The sequence below is a fragment of the Halyomorpha halys genome, unplaced genomic scaffold (assembly GCF_000696795.3).
Source record: "Halyomorpha halys isolate HHAL.00 unplaced genomic scaffold, Hhal_1.1 Scaffold1286.1, whole genome shotgun sequence".
NCBI classification, from domain to species: Eukaryota; Metazoa; Arthropoda; class Insecta; order Hemiptera; family Pentatomidae; genus Halyomorpha; species Halyomorpha halys.
In genome coordinates this window covers 97,171-110,234 of record NW_027113895.1, presented here as the reverse complement: position 1 = coordinate 110,234, position 13,064 = coordinate 97,171, and the positions used below count along the sequence as shown (strand labels likewise).

Genomic DNA, 13,064 nt, shown 5'->3' with positions numbered 1-13,064 from the left:
ATATATATGATCTATGTCTGTCTGTGTTATATTTTAGCGCTGAGGATGGCCCACATATTTCGGCTAAACATCAGTTTGTTATAAAGCCTTATCTTAATGTTTTTCATACCCTTTTTGACTATGATACATGATAATCTATTAACCCAATTATGCAATTATTTTATACAATATAAATTTCTTTATTCAAATGTCATATAAATTTCACTCATTTTTATTTGTGCAGGTGAAAGCAGAATAGAATTTGATAATTTCTATCGTATGCTTCTTATTGGCCAAAACGCAGAGAATCCAAAACCTGCTAGTTTCAAGCTGACTAAAAATCAAATATTTCCAGATAAAGCTTTGGTATGGGACTTCTTTTATGATAAATCAAATCAAGGAGGATGGATAGGTTGGGTTGAAACTATGGAGAGAACTGCATTAGCGCCTAATGCAAAAGTATGTATTACATTTGATTTTTAAAATGTTTTTGTAATTTTTATTTTTAATTCATATTAGTTTAGTTCTCTACACAATTTAAAAGTACCTAATTTCATTTGTTGTTAAAATATTTAATAATACTCTTTTTAACTCAAGTTTTCCTTTGTTCTGAAAGAATGTCTTTTGTAAACTTTTTGAACTTCTAACTCCCTAACTCCTGCACTGATAATCTTATATTGTATTGAACCCTCAGAATCAAAGTTTATTGAGTGTCTTGTTGAGTTTTAACCACCCAGTTACAAGGGTGGATTAATTAGTCCTTTTAAAATCCAAGAGATGGCACTCGTAGCATCGGAAGTGGTTTGTTTTAAGTAGGCACCATTACTCATTAGATGTCAAAGTTTCAGCCATATTCATCAAGTGGATCTGTTTTTATCATCGGTTGAAGTAAACAGTTTTTTTCATTTAGATCAATGGAAAAAAAGTGAGTTTCGAGGGGTGACTGAGTAGTAATATTTAAAAGGCTTAATACCAAAATAAATCAAAGCTGAGTTACATGGAGTTCATGGCACATCTTGTTTACAGTTGGATAAATTAATTTAAACATGACTGCACATCAAATAAGACTACATTATTCAAAACATCGTAGAACATAGTAGAAGTAGAGTACCTCTGGAATGATTGACACTAGAGAGAGAGAAATGCTTTATTCATTCATGCTGCCCAAATACATCGGGTTGCTACATTACACAGCATACTAATCAATCCGTGATCGGACATATATGAATTACATATTTCTAAATGATATAATAAAATAGAAAGAAAACATTTTTTTTCTCTCACACTTTTCTTTTACAATCAGTTCTAGTCTACACAATAAATACAAATATTTCAATTTATTCCTTTTTTTTCTTTCCCTTTCTCTTGTCCCTTCCATTTCACAGTTTTTATTTCTATTTCATTTGATCGACAAATTCACTCTCCCAAATTACTCCTCTCAGATCTTCCCCAGTGACCTGGTAAACACATTCACCATTAGACAGAGATGTGAGATCAAACCAGAAAAGTACTAGTCACAGTACTAAAACAAACAAATAAATACATTTTACCAAAACAAAACTAATACATAGATTTAAAGGAAAATATAAAAAGTTGGTTAAAAGAAATACTTGATTGGGTACAAAAGTAAAAAAAAAATAAATAAATAAAAATGAAATAATTTAATAAGTTAAAACACACTAATCGACAGGTCCACCTACTAAAATATATAAATAATCTAGAGCTAATTCCCATGTAGGTGATGATGTATGTTCTCCAGGGAGTCCAAAATAATATTTTCCACCAAGATCTCTATATCTCCAATGCTAACACCTAGTCCTTCTAAGAAGCTCCTTGTTCTATCTGGTATGGTTCCGTGAGAGCCAAACCAGAGGCCTCTCACGGTGAACTCTCTCTCTCCGAAGGTCTCCCAGAATTTTTCCTTAAGGAAAGGGATGCATTTTTCATATATTTCCTTTTTTTTCCCTTTCTACTCCACCTTCCTGTTCGATGTCATTACTCTCGAATCTTACCGTCGGATCCAAGACCAGAGCCGTGTCTTGGACTTTTGTAAATGCGACAATATCGGCATATCTTATGGATCCGTTGGTGTCAACACAATAAACCTCCTCGAAGCAGGTGAGGTAATAGTGTTAAGTTACTGAAGACCAAAATCATGCAAAATATACGGGGTCATAGGAGTATCAAAAGGTATTGTCATTTCAATTCTGCACGATAAATTGAGTATAAAAAAAAATCAGGAAGATGGGTGGCATGTTTTCTCTCAGTTGAGAACAAACACAACCGTGTTGTTGCTTCTAAAGCTCTGTCTAATATAACTTTAGCATTTATGCTATCGTTCATGTGGGGAAATCCTATAAGTTTTACAAGTGACTTCTACTTGTTCTTCTTTATTGAAGGGGTACATCGAAGGAAGAAATCTCAGTTACTAGGATAGACTAGAAATAGCAATATGTTTATAAAATGTACGTGTTCATAGTTCAATCAAATTGAGTTTTTTTTTTTTTTTCTGAACACTTGGGAAACTATATAATATAATATTGTTTGTGGTATTCTGTAAATTATCCGTTATTTTTGTATTTTATACATTTTTGTGTGATTTTAGGTAATACAAAAGTTATTCTTTAAGTAATGTTCATTAAAGTTTTAAATCTCCTCCTTCAAAACTTTAGGAGTTTTATCCTGAAATGGCCTTAAATTGGCCTAATGTGGCTGGACTCAATGGCAGTGGTTGGTTTTTAAGACAGAGTCATTAAAGTTTATTTCTAAAATAGCCATTTAAATAAATTATTTATTGTTAAGAAGCAAGTAAAAATATTTTGAAATTTGAAACCTTAATAATAAAATGATAAAGTGATTTCTGTGGCTTCTCTTCTGTGGCACTATGTCCCCAAGGGAATGAGAGGATCTCTTGCATCATTGACCTCACTAGTCATCCCCGTTCCGTTCTACCCCTTACCAATCTAGATCTCAAGTATCATGCATCTTCAGCATTCCACCATTCCACCCCTGCTACTTTTTTTTTTTTTTAAATTTGGCACAAAAGTTTGGTTGATTCCAAGAAGGTTAATTAGCTTAAGGGGTTGATCAGCTCACACTGCTTGGGATCCACTACGCGATCCACCCCAAACAGTGTAAACCTCACCCCTGCAAACCGGTCACACCAACAAGTAATGTGATAGGCCGTCTCATCCTTAGCATTGCAGAATCTACACAAGGGTGACTGTTAGCATGAGGTTAAGCATTTATTTAATCTGCAGTGACCTGTAAAGATCCCTGTAATTACCCTAAGAGAGGTCCTGTCCAGCTGAAGTAGTTCTTCGCTTCGTCCCCTATGGGATTCATCAAGGAACAGCTTAGCCTGTCTTAGTCTTTTATTGAGCCAATGATGCTTGGCTTTTAATCCATAGGCCGCCTTTATAGTGCTTTTGGCAAAGCTTAGGCAAGAGGCTCTGGTGTGAAAGGAATGGTTTCAGAGCCATTCCTAGCAAGTCTATCAGCATGTTCGTTGCCGGTGATACCGCAGTCACCCGACACCAATTCAATGTTGACTCTACTTGTGCGTGAGAGTCTGTTGAGTGCTGCATAGCAGTCTTCAACAACTCTGGAACAAGTGACGGGGCTACTGAGTGCCCCTATTGCAGAATGGCTGTCTGTGTTGATGATTTATTGTGAGTATTTCGGATTGAAATACTAAAGTGTACTTCCCTAAGGGAATAGATATACCTTCCAATGGCTTATCACCCCACCAGATGCTGGCTTCTGAGCCCTGGGCTGTTAGGGAGCCATCTGTGTAGCAATTAATGCCATTGTTTGGTTTATTTATCTTTGTTTTATCGATTTTGACACTTAGTTTAGTGCCTTTATATTTGTGGATTTGTAAGTCTGAGTGCATAGAGAGCACCCTATCCTCATCTATCCAATGAATTATCTTCCCATGCCCTGCCATAGTCAGGGCATTGGATCTAGCATCTTGTTTAACAAGCCTGCAGATAGTGTTCGGAGCTTGTGCTTCAATTCCAGGTCCAGTGGAGTCAGACTGAACATAACTTCCATTGCAGCTGTAGGAATGGTGCTCATCACTCTAGTGATCATAAGGCATGCGAGCCTCTGTAGTCTGTCAAGTATATTCCTATACATCCCTACTTTGGTTCTGTGCTACCATACCAGGGTTGCATATGACATCATTGGTCTTACGGCAGTTATGTATAGCCAGTAAACCATTCTTGTTTTGATCCCCCAGTTCTTACCAATTGCATGTCTGCAGGCCCATAGGCATCTGAGGGCTTTACTGGTTTTCTCTAACACATGCTTGTGCTCCAGAATGTACCTTGTAATCCAGAATGACCCCAAGTTTTTCACCTCTTTGACTTGGTTTATCTGGATATTATTCAGTATAGGTGATCTTATTGTCACCTTTCTATTTTTATTAAAGACGCAGACACCAACCTTGAGTGGGCTGATGCTCAAACCATTGTCCTTACAACAGCCTGCCAGTTTGCTGCAGTCTGTGCTAGGTCTGAAAGTACCTGAGGATACTTTCCTACAATCAGGATAGCGATGTCATCTGCATAGCCCTGCGTATAGTAGCCTGCCATGTCTAGGGTTGTTAAAAGAGAATCAACCACCAAACACCACAGTAACGGAGAGAGCACCCCATTCTGTAGGCCTCCTTTTGGGTCTGATCCACAGCTCATAGCGTCCTAACTCCGATTTGAGGATCCTTTGTTTCAGCATGGAGGTTATTCATCCGGATACAATAGGATCAATTCTTCTGTCCCTTAGTGCATGGTTAATAACGCTATAGGGTCTTGTCAAATGCTCCTTCAATGTCTGTGAAGGTGCCAACTGTCAATCTCTTTTTTTTAAAGTGATCTTTCGATCCTAGAGACCAAGTTGTGTAGGGCTACCTCACAGGATTTCCCTGCTACCTTGGACTGCCTTTCCTTGTTTTTCATGGATTTCTTTTGAACCATTTTTATTTTGGAACTTGATTTTCAAGTATTCTTTGAATTTGCAGTCCATCTGAGACAATTTGCTATAATGGATGTTACTGAAACAATATATCCTATAGCTCCATTAGATCAGCATAAGCCACCTGTCTCTAGAGTTTATTTAATTGACTATCTCCAAGATCATCCTCAGAATTTGTCTCTAAAACCTGTTCCCTCTACACCGTCTATACAGCTGTGGCGTACAATCAGCGCTTCATCACTGTCCGTGCCATAGCAGGGTTGAGAAGTTGGCTCAAAACTGCCAGGGAAAAATCCAGTTGAAATATAAAATACAGAGCAATGTTATCCATCAATCGTTTACCCTACAGAAAACTAATTAATTGTTCATGATCATTGCTCAAATTATACATTTCTTTTTAAGATATTAAAACCATTATTGATGCTATACTTTAAATCATTTCTTTCTTTATGGTGAACTAGCAGACTCAGGAATGCTTTGCTATTGCTATATTTAAGGTTGTATATACAATAATTGAACACTATTGAAACTTTTACATCAATTTAACAAGTCAGTGGATGAGGAGGCTATGTAACATTTGTAGATTTCTGGAATCTTTAGTTTCTATGAAGGGGGTAGGTAACCTCAAAATTCAATTAATTACCGAGATGTAAAAGGGGCTATATACTCTTCAAAACATGACAAGCTCGAAAAAAAAAAATTGAACATTGTTTTCATAAAATTTAGTATTTGTATAACCCCTTCATAATCACCTCCTTGCACAACCGTTGGTCAAGTAACAGTACTTCTTTACAAAGTACTGAACCCCTGACCCTTCATATGATGTTTTTACATATATTCTACATAAAATATAAATAGTTTTTATACAATAACCCTCACTATAATTTATAATTCATACTATATTGAAACAATTTAGACTGACTGACCTGTCAAAGTGTGGTAAAAGATTTTTTAGTTGCGAAACAAAGTTGATATTCGTTTTTAGCACCTCCAGGAACCCATAAATATGGATTTTTGAAAAAATTGGAAAATAAAATTTTTTGGCCTATCATTTGTGCCTTACTTGATCTATAAAACTGATGAAAATAAAAAAAATTGAATTAATTTAAACATGACCCAACCAATCTACACCAAATTTGGTAGTGATTTACTTTGCTCTATAAACAGCACCATGACATCCCAACAACTCCTAACACTATCCTTACTACGTATGCTGATGACACATGTGTGCTCACAGTTAGTAATAACCCTTCGATTGCATCCCAAACTCTCCAGTCCCATATCACAACCCTCGAAGAATGGTGTCGAAATTGGAGGATAAAAATAAATCCCATCAAATCACATTTACTCTTCGTCGTAAACCTGCCGATTGCCCATGCCGATACAGTATACTTTAATAATGTGGCTCTTACCCCTGTAGAACAGATTCGTTATCTTGGACTGCACCTTGACAAATGACTAACCTAGAATCCTCACACAAGACTGAAAAGACAGGAAACTGCACACAGATTCCGACTATTACAGCACTTACTAGACAAACGGTCTAAACTTCCAACTCATTACAAAAGGCTGATCTACATGACAATAATAAGGGCCATCAGGACATACAGAGTTGAGCTTTGGGGCTCCACTAAACCTTTGAATTCCTCTTGTATCCAATCCTTACAGTCCAAAATCCTTCGTAAAATCCTCAATGCTCTTTATTTTGTTACTAATAAACCATCCATAAAGACCTAAATGCTCCTTATGTAACCGATCTAGCCCGAACCCGATTTCATTCTTATATTATATACTCCCTACCCACCCAAACTCACTGGTTTCTAACCTTGCTTCCTCTTCCATTCCTGGCAATTCTCCGAGGCGCCTGAAAAGAAGATGGCCTCGTGACCTCATATTGTAAAATGTTTTTAGAGTTCTACTACTGGTTTGTTTCTCTACATGCTGTATCATATCATTATCATTATGTCATTATGATCAAATTTACTTGTTATATTTTTTATACTGTTGTAAATATCAATAAATAAATTTTTTAAAAACCTGTTCATAATATAGTTCAGCATTCTGCAGCATATGTGGGTATTCGTCTTACTAGTGTCTTATATAGACTGACATTTGTAGCTCAAGATATTAATCTACTCTTGAAATCCCCAAATAGTCCATAGCAAGGTCTGTTAGCAAATACATTTCTGTACTGAATTTTCTTATATTCTCTACCTTTTTTCTTAGGAATTCTTATCTGTTGTGTATTTTCCTTTCATTAAGCATGCCTGATACCTTCCGATTTCCTCTTGGACATTAGGTAAGAGACAAAAACAAAGAGTAAGAAAAGATTTAGTGTTCACATTCTTGGATACTTTTTTTTTAATATAGTCTTACTCTGTCAGAAATCCATAAATATGTTTTTTTTATATTTTACCCTTTCCTTCCCTTAATATTAAAATAGCACACACAACAATCCACCTCTTCCTGATGCTTTTTTAAGTTTTTTAAACTTAATCCTCATCTGCAGGTTCAACACCACCTACAGGTCATTGTTTATATGGGTCCTCTGTACCACTCCTTCCAAAGTTCAAAGATAGTCTTTCCATCTGATTGGGTCTCTGCAGGCACTTATATATGGCTCGAAAGGTTTTCTTCAGTATTTACAAGCTGGTAAAATTTTCTTATTTCAATTCACTGCCTATATACTATTTTTCCAGCAGTTTGTTTTGTCATCGTCCTTTGTTTTTTCTGTGTAAACCTTTTCTAGAGCATGAGGTGGTATGCCCCATTTTTGAAACCCTAACTGTTTGACATTCTCAATCAAACCAAGGTTCATCTCGTCTTTCGTTTAGTCCTAGTATTACATTTCAAACTGCAGCATTTGTTCCTTTGCATGTTGCCTGGGCCTGGCTTTTTATGTCTTCAGACTGATCAGCGCCTCTCATTCTTTCTTCTTATTATTTATATTCGTCTTATTGATTAAACTAACTGCTCTCTCCTTTGAGGATCTATTAATTTTTGGACTACATACTTTACTGGTAGTGAACTTAGCTGCATAGACTAATATAAATTCATGTCCTGGTTTATTTAATTTGTATTAAAAGCATTATTTGATTTCCTAGTAGCCATCTGTATCCTTTTATATGGGAAGAAAGCGCTCTCCTACTATCGTGCCTCTAGATGCAGCAAAATTAATCATACTCAAATCATTGTTATTCATCAAGTCATGAATGTTGTACTTCTGTTATTTGATCTTATTATCTTTCCTGATACTTCATTTGTTCATAATATATTTTGATTAGTTCTAATATATTTTAATTAAAGCTAGAAACTAAGGAAAAAAAGTAATTTATTTCGGTTTTTGGAATTTATAATTATATGATGTTTAAATTTTTATGTTTGGTTGTGTTACTTGGCTATTCATTTTTAGGTATCCGATTTAATTGTTCAAACTGATGATATGGCACGACAAAAATATTTTCTTAAGACATTTATGTCATTCCAAATACCAATTCTTTTTGTTGGACCTACTGGAACTGGAAAGTCTGCTATAGTGCTTGATCACTTGATGTCTCTTTCTCGAGATAAATTTCTTCCGAATGTAATCAATTTTTCTGCCAGAACTTCAGCCAATCAGACTCAAGAAATTATTATGTCTAAATTGGACAGGTTGTACAATATTTGAATATCTTTAACTAGTGTTTCACTACAAGTGATTTGTTAGATAATAAGTAAGTTATTGTAAGTAATTTGTTCATTAATAAGTAATTGATAATTCAGAAAATTGTCACCCATTTTCTCACTTTACTATAGTCAAAGCGCAAATAAAAGGTAAATGAAATTTCTCTTTAATCCTTGAAGCCCTCTCTGATCAGCTCTTCTCCTCTTTGAAAAATAGGCTAAACAATGACAAATTGCTTGCTAGGAGTTTTGATTTTGATAATTGCTCTTTTTTTTATTCATTTATTTCTTATCTGTGTTATTCATTTTAATAATGATGTTATTTATGTTAAAAATTCAAAAGACTACTATTCTTTAAAAAATTTAAAGGAATTCAGATTGACAGAAGGAAAAGTAAGGTTAATCTTTCTTTTTTAACAAATATAGAAATATAGAAATTAGAAATATTACTATCCCAAACTCTTAAAACTATAAGGCACGTGTAATGGGCTTTTATAAAATTATTATCTTGTCTAGTATTAAACCACTTCATTTGTTCATTAATACTTAAATTTTAAAATGGAAAAGCTTTCTATTAGTTTAAGCAAGTAGAGTTAAATTTACTCATTGAGTTAAGGTGTTACCTTGGCAATCTCCCAACTGCAGCGGCACAGGTTCTGTTCCGACCTGAGAAGATTGACTTTTATTTTGTGGTGGTTCCAAAGAATGAAAATTTGACCCTCCCACACTGTGGTTTGGATAGGTTGGTTACCAATGGAATAATCTTCTCCCCGTATTTCAGAAATGACTAGAAAGAAGGTAATATAAAAAATAGCAATTACCTGTTGCGATGTCTATCTGTTTTTTATGGTTTTCAAACTGAATACAAAGGTTTTGTTATGGATAGTAAGGAAGGGTTTTGAATTGATGAGAATGGCCTTAGTTTTTGCTGGATTCAGGCTCAACTTATGTTTTAACCCTGGCATTGAATATTATCAATGTCTTCCTGGAGCTTATTGGATGCCTCGAGCATGTCGGAAGAGTCAAAGGATATATATATTTATTGGTCCTTTGCATAGAAAAGATATTGGGAGTAGTAGACAATGTTAAGTAACTCATTTATATAGAGGGAAAATAGGGCTGGTGGGAGGGAGAAACCATGAGGAACATATCAAGAGAAAAGTAGTGATGATGAGGGAAATTAATCATAAATTACAATTTGAGGGCGGAAAGACAGGAAGGAGTGGAACCAGTTCAAATCAAAATTAGATTGGCTTCTAATAAATCAAAGAGGACAATGATTGTGATTGTCTGGTGGAGGAATAGAGATCTTAGGAATTTTTTAGCAGAGACAATTGTGTGTAATAACCAGAATGGAAACCAGATTGATTAGTCTCATAATAGACAGAATTATATTTTGTCCAAGGAATGAAGTAAGTTGAGGATGTCTTTATAGAGGTTTTGATAGGATGGAGTAAGGTCTGACCTTATTCACTGGGTAGACAAGTACTTTTCTACCAGACTGTGAGAAAAATGAACTATTGAAGAGGAAAGTTGTAGATGTTCAGAAGTGTGGTAGGAAGGCTTAGTTTAATAATTTTTACCTGGATTAGATCTTCACCAACATCATTGTTTGAAATTTTAGTTGTAGGGCAGAGATAGGAGTTTGAGAAACAGAGGGGGAGTGAAAAAAAAAATTGACTATTCTTATAACAACCATGAAAACAAAAAAAAATTTAGATTTATCCTTTAGTTATCAAATTTGACTATAAAATTCATTTTTATTTTATATTTATACCTTGTTTATTACCACTAAAATCAAAGATGGTTGTTAATTTTTCAAATTAACAAATTTAAAGGTACTTAAAAATTTGGCATTTGATTAACAGTTTGGGTAAGACCTAGCTGATTTGAGGCTGATAGCAGATTAATTGAAATCGTTATAACCGTTTTGGACAAAATGGTAAATAAATGTAAAATTAGTGGAGTAAAGTGGTGCTTTAGATAATTTGATTTAAGCGAAAAGCTACTGTAACATCTTTACTTAGTACTTAAATACTAGTAAGTAAGTAATAAGTTGGTCCAAGGAAATGGATTATTCTTCTTATTTTTAATGTTAGATAATTTCCATAAGATTTTACTGAAGGAAGAATAAAAATGCATTTATCAGGTATCACCATTAGAATGAGTCTTATTAATATTTAATATAATTTTTAAAACTTCATCTTCTTTAATTTTTATTACAGGAGAAGAAAAGGTGTATATGGTCCTTCAATGGGTAAAACATGTATTTTATTCGTTGATGATTTAAGTATGCCACAAAAGGAAACCTATGGTGCCCAACCACCAATAGAATTACTAAGACAATGGATTGATCACCGGCATTGGTATGATTTAAAAGCAACATCTCGAATAGATCTTGTTGACATTGTAAGTGTTTTGGTGAACATTATATTTGTGAAGAATTATAGATTACTAACTGATGATTAATTTTGTTAACAATTGATATGTAGATGTTTCGTTTCATTAAAACAGGATATTTAAAAATCCTCTTAGTGGAAACAAACAATATAATCCTATTTTGATCAGTCCTATTGAAAAGCTGAGTCCTTTATTCTTTTTCTGTTTCTTCCACATTGTTTTCTCATCATCAGCCTTTCTCTATCTGTCTTTAATTAATTTAGTTTATAGTTTTGTATCTATTCCTTCATTTTATCTGATTGCAGTCAGTTGGGATTTTATTTTTAAGTTTAACTTACGCTTACTTTTTCTGATTCTCTTTGTTGGATTGACAGTGTAAAAAATATTTTAAAACCTCCTTTTTGTTCTTTTGTTTTTGTATTTGTTATGTTTAGTATTTCTTACACATATTTATGCCTTCAAATTGAATGAATTTGTCCTCTATGGGATTATTTTACTATCATATTTTGTAATGTTCAAAATTTATTTTAAAATAAATAAAAGGGGATTTAATAGTTTTTCTTACTCTCAGATATCAAATATAGCATTGATGATTAAAAGGTTTAAATTAAAAGATTAAATATTAAATAGACATGAGAATTTTATTTTAAATTATATAACATTATTATTGAATCTCGTCTCAGGGCGGTTTTTCCAGACAATCAGAACACAATGACACTTAACTAAACTAATGGCTACTTTTACAAGTATAATTAATCCTAGGTAGAGCAAACTAATCTTTGGTAACTGTTGATTCTGATGTCTTTGTTCTTAAGATGCTATTACTGACAGTAGATAAAGGCTTGATCCTATTTTAGCTTCCAAGATACGTCCAATTCAAAACGGCGATCCAAACAAAGAGTGCTTTCTTCCTTCAATAATACAATCTTGGATGACTGGTGATTCTTGATGTATTCTTTCTAAATATCTATCGCTGACAGTAGGTCAAGGATATTCAGCACTCCTGCTTCTAGGAGGCATCATCCCTCTCCTGTGCCTTAACAAGCAAGTGTCTTTCTTTTTTCATTGTTCGATAGTAGATGCAAACATCGATTGTAGCACAACTGCTCTAATTCACTTACTGTTTACGGTGGTTAGGGGTTCAAAAGGAACCTTTACTAGTCCAACTGTGTAAGGTGAAGAAAAAAATTATATAGTCGAATTTTGTTATTGCTGTATTTGAAGTAAATATATACAAAACTGTGAAACAAAAATATTGAACCATAAAATAAACAAATTTAACTTCTTTAAATACAAATTAAAATTATTTTTAAAAATTAAAAAACAAAAAAATATTGTTTTTTATCTTTGCGACTTTATGAATAAAATAGTCTATATGTCACCCTGGGTGATGGGGCCCGTTATGGAGCAATGTCCTCTTGAAGGAGAAAAGCCACCCGCTGAGAAATGAATGTCCTTGAGGAAGTGCCGACCGCCTTTGCTTGAAACAAGTATTTTATTTACGGTGTAAATATTATAATTAAGGGAGGGTGATCTGTCTGCCTAAGTAGGTAGTCTGTGGCCTTAATTACTGCTAATTTTTCAGCTTTATTGTTAGAGCAATGTGGGCCAAGTCTATGTTGTTCATCATAATAAGTTATGTTGTAATATAAAAGTGCACCTAGTGTTCTATAATATAAAAGTGCACCCAGTGTTCTATAATATAAAAGTGCACCCAGTGTTCTGTTCATGTTTGCTTCTGTCAGTATAAATATTGATTGTTAGTAAGTTGGAATTGTCTAAGTTTTCAATGTTTTGTGTTAATTTGGCTTGCTGTGATGGGTGTATCCATTGCTTAGCTTTCTCTTTTATTTCAATAATGTTTTGTCCAATGTCTTTGTTGTTATACATTCTGGATTTTAATTTTACCAAGAGTCGTAAGTACTTTTATCGTTAGGAGTCCTGTTAAGATGCGGACAGTGTCTTAGGAGATAGTATGAAAAGCTCTAGAGATCTTCATTGCAGTTATTCTTTGAAATGTTTTTTGAGGTTCATTTTTCATATATATA

At 34.0% G+C, this 13,064-nt stretch overlaps 1 protein-coding gene across 1 annotated transcript in view; it reads left to right on the top strand.

The window, feature by feature from the left end:
• Positions 1 to 13,064, top strand: part of LOC106689148 (dynein axonemal heavy chain 3) — a 144,295-nt gene that overhangs the window by 59,036 nt on the left and 72,195 nt on the right. Inside the window, exons 19-21 of the mRNA XM_067051158.1 lie at positions 224 to 438; positions 8,366 to 8,604; positions 10,842 to 11,025. Of these exons, the coding sequence (XP_066907259.1) occupies positions 224 to 438; positions 8,366 to 8,604; positions 10,842 to 11,025 (638 nt within the window). The remainder of the gene's footprint in view (positions 1 to 223; positions 439 to 8,365; positions 8,605 to 10,841; positions 11,026 to 13,064) is intronic.